Source organism: Neoarius graeffei, chromosome 12 (genome assembly GCF_027579695.1).
Source record: "Neoarius graeffei isolate fNeoGra1 chromosome 12, fNeoGra1.pri, whole genome shotgun sequence".
In the NCBI taxonomy this organism is placed as follows: Eukaryota; Metazoa; Chordata; class Actinopteri; order Siluriformes; family Ariidae; genus Neoarius; species Neoarius graeffei.
Window position 1 is genome coordinate 72,887,698 of NC_083580.1, and position 18,146 is coordinate 72,905,843.

Genomic DNA, 18,146 nt, shown 5'->3' on the forward strand with positions numbered 1-18,146 from the left:
TCTGTAGCCGCTTTATCCTGTTCTACAGGGTCGCAGGCAAGCTGGAGCCTATCCCAGCTGACTACGGGCGAAAGGCGGGGTACACCCTGGACAAGTCGCCAGGTCATCACAGGACTGACACATAGACACAGACAACCATTCACACTCACACCTACGGTCAATATAGAGTCACCAGTTAACCTAACCTGCATGTCTTTGGACTGTGGGGGAAACCGGAGCACCCGGAGGAAACCCACGCGGACACGGGGAGAACATGCAAACTCCGCACAGAAAGGCCCTCGCCAGCCCCGGGGCTCGAACCCGGACCTTCTTGCTGTGAGGCGACAGTGCTAACCACTACACCACCGATAGTGGCACGTGTTTTTGTTTAACATAATTACTTCTTGAAGAGAGAGTCATTTTTCTCTGAATAAATTTATTTCAATTAAAAGTTGGATTTCTCCTCATTTTTTCAGTGTGAGATGAAGCGACTTCACCAGTAGGTGGATTTTTTCCCCCTAAGCTTCGCAAGGGGTGCCAATAATTGTGGAGGCCTCCATGTCCACTGTATTTATAATCATGATTCCCTTCCCTCATAGTCATATTCACTTAAATAAATGAACTGAAACTGACAAATCAAGTCTATTTTCATGTCCCCCAGACCACAGGAATAGTGGTCCTTACATCATATGGAGGGTTGGGACAGTTCAGGCGTGGAAAGCCGAGACATTTATGAGTGTGTGGATTTGTCATGTCTGGCTGGTGGGCTGGTATGGTGTGACTACAGGGGGAAAGTTCTAAGCTTAGAGCCTCTTTTTTCTTTTGCTCTCGAAATTAATAAAAGATTTAAAAAAAAAAACAGCTTGCTATGTTACCAAGAAACCGCAAAGTCCTCCATCCTGAACATTCCAGTGTCAGAAACCTTAAAGTTACAGCTCTGTATCTCTGTTCCATGGTGTTGACACTGAAGACTCCTAAAAAAATTTAAAAAATGCTCAATAAACTTCTCCTCACAGAAAACTATTACATGTTTATGAAATCTGTTTAGGTAGCGCATCCCCCAAACAAGCTCTTGGGAAAGTTGTTACTATAGAAACGATTGAACCGAGTGTATTATCTATCCGTGCTTGACAGACTTCCCAGGCAAAGTCCAAAACTTAAAAAAAAAAAAAGATTTGTGCAAAGTTTCAAGTGGTCTGAAATGTTATGCTGAGCTCCACTGAACATCATGATGAAGTTCACTGGAGACTGTTCAAAAGCTCTCACGATCCCCTTGAGCTAAAACATCAACCTCAAGATGCTTCCTCTTGATTAGTTTCCAATTTGGTCAAGCCAAATTTCTGATCATGATAATAAAGGTTAAATTGTCTAATACACCTCATGAGAAAATGTTATACATGTCTTCCATCGGCGATGACCACCCTACCTTTCTCTCTAACAGGAAACAGAGACGTGTTAGTAAGCCCAGGATCATACTTCTTCCTGTCTAACAGCTGTGGCCAAGGAGAGGAATGGCTGAAGAGTCTCAACAAAGGAGTCTGGATACCTTTTACAGGTAATCGTATACATTCGGACACGGACATGTCTCTGGAAAATCCTGCAGGTGGTTCCCTGAATGCATAGTTGATAAAAACATAATGATAAGTGTGTTTGGACTAACACACACATGCACGCTACACAGTGTGAGAGGATTCAAGTCATAACACATTCCACACCAAAAGACACTCATCTCCTGACACAATAACCATATTACGACCGTTTCCCAGACATTTCTGTTGCGTTACACAAATCAGTGACTGTCCTTTGTTTACCACTTCCTATCGCAAAACTCTTACAATTCCAAAAACAGAATTCTGGTCATCTTTATTTGCGGCAACAAGCATAAAAGTATCTGAACTGGAAGAGGCGGGGAAAGTCCGAGCATTGCCACTTAGGTGAATATAGACTTCACACACTTGAAGCCTCTCACTGTTCGCCAGATATAAACCTCCTGGTATAAACAGATGATTCTGGATTGCAGCTCCTCCGCATGCCCTTCATGAACTATTTCGGCTCAAGCTCAATCCAGGCAGATCAGAGAACAAAATCCTTGTCTGACCTCCTGGCTTGGGGTGGTGGTGAGGGGGAGATCTTTCAGGAAGCAGTTCAATTTGGCAAACTGCCCAATTCCACCATAGTTACAGCACATCTTGCGTCTCTCAAGTGGTCGATCAGCTTACTGTCGTTCTCTACCACAGTACTACTACACAGTTCGCCACTGAAGAGTTGCACACAACAGTAGTATCAATGTACCAGTCCAGAATGAACCCCAACACAAAGGTTTGCCAATTTCGTCTGGGCCTATTCATAGATTGAGCAATGCCTGGGGGAGCTGTTTAAAGACTGCTGTGCTGCGATTGTAAGCGCTGATCTCACACTCCCGTGTCCTCATCGCTCATTTCCCAGGAGAGATTAACATTCCCAATGAATTCCCCACATGACCTCCTAGCCATAACTACTCACCAGCCTGGGGCACCTACACAGAGAAAGATTTCTCTAAAAGATAACACTCACACTCGAGTTCCTTACATGCTAGGTCAGTGTCTTAGGAGCCATTTTGGATTCATCATCAGGGGCCAAGTTACCCAAACCGGATACGAGCATTAAAAGGAAATGAGGGAGTGCCCACTGTGGGCCAATGGAAAGTGATTGGAGACGGATAACTATGTAAAGTTAGTAAGCATGGGTGCAGGGATGGGGGTCATGGGATAAGGTGACAAACAGAGAAGAGAGAGGTAAAAATACCTGACAGAAAGAGTGAGAGAGGGTGGGTAAGCAGCTACATGTTCTAGTTCATTTATTTTAGTCAATCTGTGACAGTGGTGTTCAGTGTTAATGATTCATGGAGAGACGAGAAGGATAAGGGAAGAGGGAGTCTGCGCCACTTGGCCTTGCTCCAAAGAGCCTTCAGTGGGGTAGTTTGATATAGGGGGTGAGGAAGGGACGGAGATAGAAGAGAGAGAGAGAGAGAGAGAGAGAGAGAGAGAGTGCAAAGGAAAAGGAAACTATATGAAGACAGGTAAGGCAAAAGAAAAAGAGCAGAAAGCTGTGAACATGATGTGGGGGAGCTGAGAAATTCCAAAGGTATTCTATGAAGGAGCAGCCTTGAATAATTCTGACAGAAACGTTAAGGAGGTGCTGGTTTGCGTCACTGGAAACTCCTTAAGACAATTAATACTTCTCATCAAAGAAAAAAAAACAGGCACTGAATTATTACAGACCAAGCTCCATGACCTAGATGTGTGAAAGTGGCTTCAAGGAAACTTCAACTGAAACATCAAAAAAAAAAAAAAAAAACATGGATGGCTGGCCCCTTCCCCAAAGCTGATTGGAGTTCAGAGGACATGCACTGAAGAGAGGAGGTGCTGGACGCTCCGAGAGGACTGGACAAGTCTGAGCTGGTGGGACATTCGTAAAGAGCCGAAACAGAAACTGAAGCTTTATATATCTTTTGTTCTATTCCAGAACAGAAACATTCATCCGAGACTTGGATTTTGGTTCCATATTCTTCTTCTTCGACAACTTTTATTGACATTGAAACAGCTCAGCTAGTTTATTAAAACCTATGTGCACTGGAACAATGTTTGCTCTTAAAGGATGAGATTTGTCACCACCATCGGAATGTTGATATATCTGATTAGCCTGCATATTTGAGCCTGAGGGTCACTGCACATAAACAGGACAAGACAAGGACTGCCTCTTCTCAGCTCCAAGGCTAACAGAGCACTGGGGTTTACCCATTTACCTGCACACACAAGAAAGAGGGACACAAGGAAGTAAATGGAGTGAGTGAGTGAGAGAGAGAGAGAGAGAGAGAGAGAGAGAGAGAGAGAGAGGGAGGCAGCACTCACTATATAAAACAAAAATTGCTCAGAAAAAAACGAGCAAGAGGCATATTTTTTTAATTACCTTTGTGCAGCCCTTTGCTCCATTCTGGGATACTAAGTAATTTGGAGACGCTGTGATTTTAAAACTGTGCGAGGGTGTGCATCTGAGACACGAAGACCAGCAAGGAGGAGAGAGAAAGATGCCCGAGAGCAAGCAGGCAGTCCACCGAACAGGAAGCTACCTCTCGAACTCTGCTTACAGAAAAATTAAAAGGGTGCTGAGCTTTAGAAGGCGTGAGTATTTCAAGCTTTTTTTTTTTTTTTTCCCAGAGACCATTTTGCTGCAGTGCTGCAGCATCTTACATGACATTCAATTTATGATTTCTCTGAACCACATGCTGATCTTGCATGCTACAGTATATTTTCTGAAATGATGACTGCATCATAACCCTTTGAGATCATTTTAAGGGCAGGTCAGAACCCAGGGTTTGATCTGATCAATTACACCCTTGCCTCCCCCCCTCAAAAAAAAAAGGTGTGTTTGGGCAGCGGTTGGAGGAGACGGTGCTGTATGAGCGTCGGTATGGAGACCACATGGCTCCTCTTGTGGTGGAGCAGTGTGTGGACTTCATCAGGGAGCAGGGGTTGATGGAAGTCGGGCTCTTCAGGCAACCTGGCCAGGCAACACTCGTCAAAGAGCTACAAGAGGCTTTTGATGCTGGTGAAAAGCCGTCCTTTGATAGGTAAGTGTTAGAACACTAAGAACATCTGTTACGGGTTTTTAAGACATGCCCTTTTGGTGATATGATATATCGGCTGCATTACTCACACCACAGCATGCCAAAGGATCAAAGACTTTTAGCTACAAAGGCAGCTATGTCGACAAGATGTAGCACAAAATGTCAGTATTCTTTGTGTGTCTGTGTGGTTTTTCCCCCCTATCTCAGCAACACAGATGTCCACACAGTGGCCTCTCTGCTGAAACTGTACCTCAGAGAGTTGCCTGAACCATTAGTACCCTTCTCTCGTTATCAAGAGTTTCTCATATGTGGCAAAAAAATCCCCTCGGACAGGGAACAGGTAATCAGTTCATCTTCTATTCTGTTAAACTATAATATATTGAATAGGATCCGTTCGTATGGACTTTACCTTAGGTACATATTCGCACTGTTTAAAACAAACAAAATAAAAAACCATTAACGCTGCACCTGTAGAAGCACTTCTCTTCTCTGAAGTTAAGGTCTCTTGATAATACATACGATTTTGTATAACCTTCTTGTGGTCTGGCTTCAGGGATTGCTGGAATTAAGAAACCTTCTTCACGAACTCCCGGTAGCGAATTTTAAACTGCTGAAGTACATCTGTCAGTAAGTGCTTCGTTTTCATATTGTAAGAATAGTTGCTATGAATTCATTAAACTTCTGCATCTCTACCATGGACAAATATTCATTATTATTTTATCCACATTCACTGGATATGAGCAATCGCGCGCTCTGATTGGCTATTCTACTACTAGGATATCAGCTCATATACCGTGAGTAGAGCAAAACAAAACGGCGGCGCGTGTTGCCGAACCAACCGAGGACGAATTAAAAACTACTCGAAAACAAAATCCCAAAAATTATCACGTATTTAAAAGAAACAGAAATAATTAAAAGAATAGCTTTGTTTCCCCCTACCAAATATCACCTGCTCCACACTCCAGCCCAGTCGGTGGTGGTAAAGCACCTTTAAGGTGGTTTGCCAACTACAAAAAAAAAACAAAAAACCTAAAGAAGAAAAAAAAAATCCCCCCCCAAAAAAGTTTTTATTTATCGAATTTGCAGAAAATAAAAATGCTCCCTTTCTCAAAATCCGGTGAATGTGGATAGAATAAAACAGTTATTCCACTCAATCTCGTTGTACATGGCTTATAACCAACTCGGCGCTACGCACCTCGTTGACTATCAGCTCATGTACGACTCGATTTTGTGGAATAACTTAAATATACATAGATAGTGATGGACAAGTTCTCTTATTGCAGGTTCTTAAATGAGGTCCAGTCCTTCTCTAGCACCAATAAGATGAGTATCCAAAACCTAGCAACTGTTTTTGGGCCAAACATTCTTCGACCTAAAGCTGAAGACCCTGAAAGTATAATTGGGGGTAAGACCCTTAAATAACTGCATGTTTAAAAAAAGAGAGCAAGACATAAATTATGAAAAAAGATGGGGAAGTACTAGTCAAACTTGACTAGACCAACCTTAGACCTCAACTATCAGAGATCTGATGTTTTTTGAAGTACTTTAGCCTTAGAATCTTAATTAGCAGGTCACCAGGGTTAGCAAGAGATTAGCAAGTTGACCAAATTAGCTAAATAAAATGGCTTGACTTGCACTACATCATGCTTCATTAATTATTGCAGTCTGCTAGATATTTTTTGTTTAAAATGGATTTGAGAGTAGTGGATTGCCTGTGGTGGTGCCGGCGGCAAAGATCTCTTGTCCGAGACCATAACCTGAGAACAAGACCCTGAATAAGAACTCATAAGCTTAGATACACTGATATCAAGACTCTGGCTTGATAACCATTCTTTAGAGAACATTAGTACTCGGTGGCATAAATGTTTTCAAAAAAAAAAATCTAGTACCTTTAGGTCAGACCACTCATTCTTGACTAACCCTTCTTTCTAGGTGCAGCTGTAGTGCAACATCTCATGTCCGAGCTGATCAGAGAGCACAGTGTGCTCTTCTCAAGAGAAAACAATCGCAAGGTACCAGGAACCTCCATATCAGCTTTTGCTTCCACACATAGACAAGGCAGCAAGGTAGACTGGGTGTACACCAAGACTACTGCTCCTCGAAGAGAGCCTCAGCTAGGATTGAACAATGATCATGTGCCCCAACCAGCTCAGACGATCAAGCCATTTTCCCGGAAATTCTCTCTACCTCTTATGAACGAACGGAGATTTTCTTCCCAAAGTTCTCACACGCCGCATCACCTACCCGAGATCCAGCAGCAAAAAATGGAAGTCTCTTCTCAGGCAAGCTCAGCTCTTCTTTATGAAAACCACAGTCCATCCCCTTCAGCACAGGAGTCTTCTCACTCTGGACTTGTGCCTCCCCCTACCACACCACCTACTGCCTCCTCCTCCTCAACAATTACAGTGGCAGAAGTTGGGCACGAGGGCTGTTTGGAGTCTACAAGCTGGCCTCGTCTGGGGCAATGCACCTGGGAGACGGAGGGAGCTCTAGGGGACAGCAGTAGGAGTAGTGAAGCCCAGGAGAGCACATTATCTGTGTACGACAACATGGTAACTGGGGTGCAGCTGGATTACCGTGTAGAAGACGGGGAAGCTGGCACTGGGATAGTAGACTTGGAGGGTGGTACTGCTAGAATGGCCGACAGCACCAGTTCTTTGTCCTCCTGTGAAATCCTGCTTGGGGATGGGGGCTCTGGTAGTGGTGGAACTGCTAGCCCTTGCCACAGCTCTGTATGTTTCCCTTCTTTCAGGTCAGACCTTGGGGAATGTGACTTGTACCCAAACTCCCCTGCTTCTTCTACTGCCCCCACTGATGCCCCATTGAGTACAGGTAGCAGTGAGGTCTTTCTTCCAAATGGTCCTTCAGATTCACAAGACCCTCCAGCCTCTCAAGCAATACAGTGCCTCGTGGTTGGCTTACGGCAGCAAATGGCCAGGCAGAAAGCAGAATATGAAGCCAAGATCAACAGGTAAAAATACCCTCATCAGTGCTCCAACACTCCTAGTACAATGAACATGAAACTCTGGTGCTGTTTTTAAGCTCTCCATAATAATATACAGGCAGCACGGTGGCGTAGTGGTTAGCACTGTCGCCTCATGGCAAAAGGTTCTGGGTTTGAGCCCAGTGGCTGATGGGGGCCTTTCTGTGTGGAGTTTGCATGTTATGTCTGTGTGGGTTTCCTCCAGGTGCTCCAGTTTCCCCCACAGTCCAAAGACATGCAGGTTAGGTTAATTGGTGACTCTAAATTGACTGTAGGTGTGAATGTGAATGGTTGTCTGTGTCTATGTGTCAGCCCTGCGATGATCTGGCGACTTGTCCAGGGTGTACCCCGCCTTTCGCCCGTAGTCAGCTGGGATAAGCTCCAGCTTGCCTGTGACCCTGTACAGGATAACCAGTTAGGGATACTGGATGGATGGATAATAATATACATACAGGACATACATATAGTGCTCAGCATAAATGAGTACACCCCCTTTGAAAAGTAACATTTTAAACAATATCTCAGTGAACACAATTTCCAAAATGTTGACAAGACAAAAGTTTAATATAACATCTGTTTAAATTATAACATGAAAGTAAGGTTAATAATATAACTTGGATTACACATTTTTCAGTTTTACTCAAATTAGGGTGGTGCAAAAATGAGTACACCCCACAACAAAAACTACTACATCTAGTACTTTGTATGGCCTCCATGATTTTTAATGACAGCACCAAGTCTTCTAGGCATGGAATGAACAAGTTGGCGACATTTTGCAACATCAATCTTTTTCCATTCTTCAACAATGACCTCCTTTAATGACTGGATGCTGGATGGAGAGTGATGCTCAACTTGTCTCTTCAGAATTCCCCAAAGAAAATCATTTCTTTACACCACAAAGGTGAAGGCTACAAGAAGATCAGCAAAGCTTTACTTATCAGTCAGAATACTGTAGCAAAAGTGGTACAAAAATTTAAGAAAGATGGAACTGCAACCATCTCACAGAGACGTCCAGGTCGTCCACGGAAGTTAACACCTCGACAGGAGCGTCTTCTGATGAGAAGGGTTGAAGAAAATCGGCATGCGAGTTCACTGCAGTTATCTAAAGAAGTAGAAAGCCAAACTGGGGTGACTATTTCCCGTGACACAATACGGCGTACACTGCAGAGGAATGGCATGCATGTATGCCGTCCACGAAAGAAGCCTCTCCTAAAGCCCAGGCACAAAAAAGCCTGCCTAGAGTTTGCCAGGGCCCATGCTGACAAAGATGAAGACTACTGGGACTCTATACTCTGGAATGATGAGAGCAAGATAAACGTTTTTGGAACTGATGGGTTCAAAACTGTATGGCGTCACAAAAGGTGAGGAATACAAAGAAAAATGCCTGGTGCCTACAGTGAAACATGGTGGTGGCAGTGTCCTTATGTGGGGCTGCATGAGTGCTGCTGGTGTCGGGGAGCTGCATTTCATTGATGGCATCATGAATTCACAGATGTATTGCTCTATACTGAAAGAGAAGATGCTACCATCACTCCATGCCCTTTTTCAACATGGCAATGATCCTAAACACACATCTAAGGCCACTGTTGGATTTCTGAAGAAGAACAGGGTGAAAGTGATTCAGTGGCCAAGTATGTCTCCTGATCTGAACCCAATCGAACACCTATGGGGAATTCTGAAGAGACAAGTTGAGCATCGCTCTCCATCCAGCATCCAGTCACTAAAAGAGGTCATTGCTGAAGAATGGAAAAAGATTGATGTTGCAAAATGTCGCCAACTTGTTCATTCCATGCCTAGAAGACTTGGTGCTGTCATTAAAAATCATGGAGGCCATACAAAAGTACTAGATGTACGGTAGTAGTTTTTGCTGTGGCGTGTACTCATTTTTGCACCACCCTAATTTGAGCGAAACTGAAAAATGTGTAATCCAAGTTTATATTATTAACCTTACTTTCACATTATAAGTTAAACAGATGTTATATTAAACTTTTGTCAACATTTTGGAAATTGTGTTCATTGAGATATTGTTTAAAATGTTACTTTTCAAAGGGGGTGGACTCATTTACGCTGAGCACTGTACATACTGAGAGCACTTTGAAGGTTTCACATCCCCAAACTGATGAGCAGCATAACTTTTTTGTTAAGCACACACAGAAATAGTCTTGGATGCACTTTGTTTCCTTTAGGAGATAATAAAAAAAAAAATATTCACCATATGTTTAATCCATCTGTGAAGGTTGGAACAGCGTAACGAGGCCCTCCAGGGGCAGGTAGCAGGACTGCGTGCGACTCTGGAGCAACAGCGCCGATGTGTCAGCGTTACTGAAATCAAGATGCGGAACATGGAGCGAGCTCGGGCTGACGCAGATCGGCGAAACGCAGCACTCCAACAGGAAATGGAGCAGTTCTTTGACACCTTTGGAGAGCTAAACTCCGAGGCTCGGAAAACAGAGCGCATCATTCAAAGCTTCTGAGACTCCCAATCTCTGAGACTGACTTTGGTAACACCTAACATTTCTCTCTGGCATGTACAAAATGTTAAAAGCCTACTGGACCAAGCAGGGTGCAAAAAAGGATCCAAGCATTGAAAAAGAACTCACGCATGTCTGAAAAATGCCTTTTGTTACACAGTTATAACTACAAAGACAATGAAATGACCCACAAGTGGAAGGTAGAAGGTGTTAGCAAGCATGGCATTGTAAAACACAGAAGTCAATTCTTGTGACGTTATTGAGTGTAACATCTTAAGAGACTGTTTAAACTTCTCTGTATGAGTGACTGAAGTGAAATTAAACTCAAATTAAAGTGCCATTCCACCATTGGATGTATTCTTTGGCATAAAATACAATATATTTTATGACAACATGACTAGACAGAGAAATCTTTTAGCTTCAAAATGATATATCAAACATAATTTTTTGACAACGACAAGTATATTAATTTTGCGACCAAAGTCACCTACCCTTTTAATTTCCGCGCGGTAGTGAAACGTGATGTCATCGGCAGGTTCCCCTTCTTGTGTACCACGTCACGTGTGACGTGTCACAGATTATCAGCAATGGCGGATAGAACGCGATTTCCGCTTGTCGATTGCTGTGCCGATATTCACCATCGACCGTCTCCTTTGGGCATCACTTGCTATTTTTCTTCGCTTCTTTTCCGAAGCTGACAATCGCGTTCTATCCGCCATTGCTGATAATCTGTGCCACGTCACACGTGACGTGGTACACAAGAAGGGGAACCTGCCGATGACATCACGTTTCACTATCGTGCGGAAATTAAAAGGGTAGGTGACTTTGGTCGCAAAATTAACATACTTGTCGTTGTCAAAAATTATGTTTGATATATCATTTTGAAGCTAAAAGATTCCTCTGTCTAGTCATGTTGTCATAAAATATATTGTATTTTATGCCAAAAAAAATACATCCAATGGTGGAATGGCACTTTAAGAACAAGTGTATTTATAAATTTAATCAACAGTCAAGCAGATCTGTAAAGAAAATACTTAAACTGCTTTAAAAAAAAAAAAAACCTGCATTTGTACCAAAATAAAATGTGTAAGAAATGTAGAAGAGCACTTCATTTAAAGTGTTTTATTTGGCAATTTGTTACAGATTATTTCTTTTTGCCCCCCCCCCTCCTCACATAGAAATTAATGGATTGGACACTCAGTTGCAGCAGACCTATAATCCTGTTTCAGATTTTGCATAATGTTTCAGACAGGGTTGAATGACAGAAACTCGTTAGGAGTCTTCGTTCGCGACAACCCACAAAGAACACATCCATACGGGATACGACAACAGAAACCACAAAGCAGCAGGAAGAGCGTTATTCATACATAGCAGTTAAGATACTTTATAGTTTTCTTTTGCAGAAATGTTTGAGTGATGATGAAATTATGGCTAAAAAAAAAAAGTGTTAGGGAAACTTGAGTGAATATCACTGTGGAGGGAAAAAAATAAAAAAAAAATTCTGGTCCCATTTCTTGCAATACAGATTGTCAAAGTGACAATGTCCGAGACATACCCTCTGAAACACCAGTAAGCCCTTAAGAGAGTTAATGTCCAGCTTGTACTCGGATTTAATACCGCAAAGCGTGCTTCTTTTGTTCACAAAATCATGCTCATTAGCAAATCAAGCTCACTTGTGAAAGTTTACAGGGGGAAAAAAACACCAACGGTGCACTATTTACAGACTTGTGAACAGGCAAGGCAGGCAACTGCTTGGGGCCCCCTGGCCCAGTGGCCCCCCAAGAGTCGGGGCCCGAGGGCTTATTTATTTTGTTTTTTTACCATTGTATTTTCACATTTGGAATTTAAAAAACTTTGGTTTCATACATTTTTCGTTGGTGTCAGATTATAACATATTGGTGATGAACGCTGGTCAGAAGGGCCCCCTGGAAATTTTTGCTTGGGGCCACAACGGACTCTAGAATCGCCTCTGACTACTGAAATACATAACGTGCATTATTACCGTGCTATGATTATGAAAACAAGAACTGTGTGACATCTCTCACACACCTGCACCTTGTCAGACTTGTCTTTACAGCACTTTGATATAAATGTGCATGAATGAGAAAGAAAGCTATTGTGCAAGAGCAAATAATGCTGCCTGGTGACAGATAATGTCTTTGATCGTCCTGTCCAGCCACCTAAAGCTTCTTAATAACCGTCAGATCAGACTGGAAAAGAAATAGCGAGGATATTAAGGCATGAGGAACATTCGTGATGCTGAGGCTGCACTTCTGTGTGCACCACTCGATGAAGGTCCGGTTCTGAAAGTCCATCCGAGGAAGCCTGAAGTGTACACACACACACCACATGAAGATGAAGCCGGCCATGTTCGCCTCCAGAGGAGTCAATAACGAGGCTTAGAGTCGTTTATATAACCGAAGAAACGCTCTTCAAAGACGTGTTTCAAAGAAACGTTCCTTGGTGTGCACCTATAAGTAAGATTCGTACTGAACAACGGCTTTCATGCATTTCATTTGTATCACAGCTATATTATACAATTTTATTTTCAAGTCTCAGCACAGACAATGTTAAGTGTTGGTTCCTTTTCCAGGGCGCAAAAAAAAAAAAAGTAAAATTGGATCAACAAGTAACAATGAGCTGCTCAATGTGAAGCACATGCTATTGTGTTAACAGGACAGAGATTTATAACACAGTGCTACGTGCTGTGCTCAGCCACAGCATGCCAACTAGTAAAAAATAAAACGCAGTGAAAATGTAGATTGCATACACAGGGGAAACGAGATCATCTCGTTCTGAAGAGTTTACTATAAAATAAAGCTAATTTTCTTTCTTTCTTTCAGTAAAAGGGCATTTTTTTTCCAATAAGTGATTTAAAAAAAAAAAAAGAAGCAATCTGCTTTTGAGCTTATATGTACAATTCTCACAAATTATTCACGATGCTGCAGGTTGTGCAGAATTCTTTTGGGAATGATACAGTAAGGAAAAAATGTGCACGTAGTTTCTACAGTTTTATCGTTTCTCATCAACGATACAATTGCTTCTACTTACCGCAGCTTTCTTTTCATTTGCAACAAATCCAAATTTCCGACAATGGATCCTGTTTCAAAATAAAGGTGTATGGCATACAATACTTTTCCTAAACCAAGCTGTAAAATCAGGTTTCCACAGCACACTTAAAAAAAAAAAAAGTATACAATCCATGTACGTATATACATACACACACACGGCTACACCCTATATGAGTGAGATGCATCATCAAGTTCTCTGATTGAAAACATGGTTGTATCGTGTCTATATACAGAGCCAGGCACTACCATTTCGTGAGTGTATTCAGGCATCATCGGGGGGGGGGAGGCGGTGCTGTAAACATTCTTTCTTAAGAGTTCAACATGAGTGGCATGCAATACAGAGCGTTGAGAACTTTTACATTTCCAGAAGAAGGAACTTGCTATCGTTTAGCTTGTTCCAGGAGTGTCTGTGCTTCTCGAGTGAGAATACGAGCGCTAATATCAGCTACGTGGAACGGACAGAAAGGAAGAGAATGAGAGGGAGAGGGAGAGAGAGGAGGGTAGTGATTACAGTAGTAGTAGTAATCATGAAAAGTTTCTTCTAATCCATTAGCAGGAGATTTTAAACTGAATTAGGGGTAAAACGTGTTGCCACATGCCTACATAAAAACAATAAGCTAAAAGACAATTTTAACACGAAAGCTAAAATTTAGCAAATCTGATTTTTCCAACTCTTTACTAAACTTAACTAATAAGAACATCGTCGGTGCAGGAACCTCGGAAGGGACGCAAAGCTTTAAGCAGATTTTCATTCAAGACCAAATTTAGTTCATAGGCCACAGCTGCAGGAAGCGTCTCAGTTCCTGCTGTAAAATCTTATTACAGCACACTAGACTTGCTTCTCAAACGATCAGGCTAGGAAACGTAACTGAACGCAAAGAAACTCGACGAAAAGGGATTGTGTGAGAGAAGAGCCCGAGAGAGTCACAGCCTGTCTGTCTGGAACAAGTCAGGGCCCACACTGCCATCTGGAAAAATGTGTGGAGGAGGAAAAAAAAGAGTGAGAGAGAGAGGGGGCAAGAGAGAGAGAGGGAGGGAAAAAAAAAAAAAAAACACGCTACGGAGTGCAGAGGCTCACAGTCACTCCTCTAATCCCCCAGCGACGGTGTCGATGCAAGAACTATCTGTATCTGAGGCCAGCGTCTGCTCAGTGGACATAGACGAGATGTCGTTAATGGACGAGGACTGAGAGGCTGTAGCACTGCTGTTCACCACACCGTCGACTGCAGAGGACAGAATAGCAAGCGCACACATGCAGTCAGTCAATTACAAGTTAATGCAGCCATAAAACAGAATACAGCTGATATTTGGTCCAACTCGCTCACCTAAGCACTCCTCCTTCAGAACACCATTTTTGTTCCTCTCTTCCCAGTCCATCACCTCTTTATAGATCAGCTCTAGTAAAAGGCACACACAGAAAATTAATCATCTTACCATCAGAACACATTATTACTAATCTCTCTTATAGGCTATTTTTCTGGCAAGGACTTCTACCTTTCCACTGTTCTATGCTGTGTTCCCTCTCCTCCAGCTGTTTGTCTGAGATTTGAGGTGGGGGCTGCAAATGGAGAAGAGAAAAAGAAAAAAAAACCCAGCTGTTACAAATCTGGACCTCAACCCAAGACGGACCATCTGAGTACAAAAGCGAAGAGTTAAGCCAAAAAAAACAAAAAAAACAAACCTAATTTGTACAACTGGTTCTCTTAGTGTGTGTGAGAACTGTGAGTGAGATTTATTTATATATATATATATATATATATATATATATATATATATATATATATATATATATATATATATATATATACACACACACACACACACACACACACACACACACAACCGTTCAAAAGTTTGGGGTCACCCAGACAATTTTGTGTTGTCCATGAAAAGTCACACTTTTATTTACCACCATAAGTTGTAAAATGAATAGAAAATATAGTCAAGACATTTTTCTGGCCATTTTGAGCATTTAATCGACCCCACAAATGTGATGCTCCAGAAACTCAATCTGCTCAAAGGAAGGTCAGTTTTAGAGCTTCTCTAAAGAGCTCAACTGTTTTCAGCTGTGCTAACATGATTGTACAAGGGTTTTCTAATCATCCATTAGCCTTCTGAGGCAATGAGCAAACACATTGTACCATTAGAACACTGGAGTGAGAGTTGCTGGAAATGGGCCTCTATACACCTATGGAGATATTGCACCAAAAACCAGACATCTGCAGCTAGAATAGTCATTTACCACATTAGCAATGTATAGAGTGGATTTCTGACTAGTTTAAAGTGATCTTCATTGAAAAGAACAGTGCTTTTCTTTCAAAAATAAGGAAACTTCAAAGTGACCCCAAACTTTTGAACGGTAGTGTGTGTGTGTATATATATATATATATATATATATATAAAAATGAGTGATTCCACGCTTATGGGTACTGAAATGGGGACATGAACTTATTTTTAAAAATTCACCTAAAACCATTTCTTTTTTTTACCATCAGGTCACAAAACATGTAATCTTTAATGAATGATATGTTAAAAGATAACTTTAATTTTCTGAGATGTAATAACATATTTATATGCCAAAAAGTCAGAACGTAACAGAAGTGTTGTGGACATAGTTCTCAATTTTAACAATGTAGAATTACTTTTTGAAACATAGGAAGGTGATGTTTTAGCAAATATAATTAATAAACATGTGTAGTAGAATAAACATACACATCCTTTCAATAAGATTAATATGGTATATAGCTAGATTGTAATTAATTTGTAACAGACGCGAGATGGACAATCGTAACAGAAGTAATGTAACAGACATCATTTTGGAACTCATAGGCTTGACTTTGGCATATAAATATGTTTTTATTACATCTCAGAAAATTAAAGTTATCTTTTAACATATCATTCATTAAAGATTACATGTTTTGTGACCTGATGGTAAAAAAAAGAAATGGTTTTAGGTGAATTTTTAAAAATAAGTTCATGTCCCCATTTCAGTACCCATAAGCGTGGAATCACTCATTTTATATATTTTTATACATACACATACATACATACATACATACATATATATATATATATATATATATATATATATATATATATATATATACACATACACATTATATATATATATATATATATATATATATATATATATATATATATACACATACACACACACACACACAATGAATATATAAAGGATAAGGTGTCTTTGGTGTTCAATGATTGCTTACAAGGCTAATAAGTCAATATCAGGAAAATCTTTCTAGTAAATATTTGCCTCAAATCTCTCAAACTGCCTCCACTTCTTCAGTAAAGTCACTCAAGAAATGGAGGTTGCAGATGTGACTTGGAACACAGTAACCGGATCTTCATGATGTAACCAACTTCTGGTTCATGAACGCCGCAATATCATACTTGCCGACCCCCAGAGAATGAAAAGCGGTAGATCAGATTGCGCGCCACAGCCACCCCCTTCTAGGGAGGTCAGGGGGCATGCTCCCTGGAAAATTTTGAAGGAAGGGAAAATAAGTGTAAAATGATGCGTTCTCCTGCATTCTGAGTGCCATATCTGAAGAAAATTGATCGGGAAATCGGACCAGCATACTGTACTTCACAAATTGCACGCTTCTCATCTTGCCTCGATGCTTTGATGCACAGATGATCAAGTCACCTTGAACTTACTGTCATAGCAAATCTCCCCCCCCCGAGTTTTCATTGTTCGTGATCACCAGAATGTGCTTGGTTTTTACAAATACTGGCGTAATTTGTTGTAAAATGTGAGCTCATTGCCGATTGGCTAGAAATATAACAAGAACCAATGGAACGGAGCGATAGCACGATACAATTTAGATTCAACATCATTATCACGCCATTCCATTGCCTCTTGACTTAATATGACTATTTGATGTTATATACTTGTATCCCCTTTGCAGAAAACAGCTGAAGTGAAGTGAGAAGAACGAATCCAACAGTGTTCAGTGATTATTAGCTCATCCGGCCAACAGATGAGTTTATGCAATCGTGCATTGTCCGTTGTCCGTCCAGCGTCGTTCACATTTCACGAAAAATCGCTGCTTCTTTCTCAATTCTTCACTGATTTTTATTTTTGTTTTAGCAGGAAGGTAAGGTCTGCCTGGGATGCATATACATAGCTTCTACCCAAATTTGCATAATTGCAATTAATAAATGAATATATGGAGTAATTAAGCCCTAACGAACAATTTCCACACAAATCACTCCTTCACTGATTTTGATTCTTTCTGGCATGAAGGTAGGGGTACCTAGGGTGCATATAACTTTTACACAGATTTACTTCATTGCAATTATTAATGAAGTTATGGACTCAGGGCTCTACAGTGCGCACATTTCACTCGCATTTGCGAGCGAATTTTTCGGCATGCGAACGACGAAAAAAAAAACCGCGCATTCGTGAGAGGGCTTCTTGCGGCCGACAATTTAGGAAAGCACTGAGCACAGACGCGACGAGTTTAACATTCTAAAATGTATCAAACGTTAAACTGCAAAGTATGTAAATCCAGCGCTGGATAGCCTACCTAATATCATTTTTTACACTAGAGACAAGAAAATTACATCAATGTGTTCATCAGAGCCTTGTAGTGCTCAATGTGAAAGAATGCTAGTTCTGCCATGCTAGTGCGTTTTACCGGGACATGAGATTTCAGCATTTTTATTCTTCTCGGTCTGTAGCTTGAATAAGTTTAGGCTACTGAATAACACTTTCAGTTAAAGTTGGGTCTGGTGCTTTTGTGCTGACGCTACAATAGCCTACTATCACAATAAATATCCCCCGTAACATTTCCCGTTTTCTACTCATCTTTCTGTGATTGCCCCTCTTTCCCACGGTTGTATGTTGTGGGTGTGGCATTAGGTGGGAAAAGTGCTCTTTAGGGATTCATCAGAACTGAGAGATAACTGAGAGCTGGTTCGGACCGAGCTGAGAAATATATTCACTATGCAGAGAATAACGGCGTTTTTTTTTAAAAGCAATGATGGTGGAAACAAGAATAAAAGAA

At 41.2% G+C, this 18,146-nt stretch overlaps 2 protein-coding genes across 2 annotated transcripts in view; one reads left to right on the plus strand and one right to left on the minus strand.

The window, feature by feature from the left end:
* Positions 1-258: 258 nt before the first annotated feature.
* Positions 259-10,356, plus strand: si:ch211-247j9.1 (rho GTPase-activating protein 24; the record flags this gene model as incomplete). Its single annotated transcript, XM_060935215.1, has 8 exons — positions 259-275; positions 1,419-1,534; positions 4,381-4,588; positions 4,793-4,925; positions 5,139-5,212; positions 5,869-5,990; positions 6,518-7,556; positions 9,805-10,356. Coding segments are annotated over 8 exons (1,947 nt in total), but the record flags the coding sequence as incomplete, so codon positions are not given.
* Positions 10,357-11,146: 790 nt separating this feature from the next.
* Positions 11,147-18,146, minus strand: part of mapk9 (mitogen-activated protein kinase 9) — a 39,118-nt gene continuing 32,118 nt past the window's right edge. Inside the window, exons 10-12 of the mRNA XM_060936372.1 lie at positions 14,605-14,668; positions 14,436-14,507; positions 11,147-14,333 (exon numbers count right to left, since the gene is read on the minus strand). Coding sequence (XP_060792355.1) covers positions 14,191-14,333; positions 14,436-14,507; positions 14,605-14,668 — 279 coding nt within the window. The 3' untranslated portion in view covers positions 11,147-14,190. The remainder of the gene's footprint in view (positions 14,334-14,435; positions 14,508-14,604; positions 14,669-18,146) is intronic.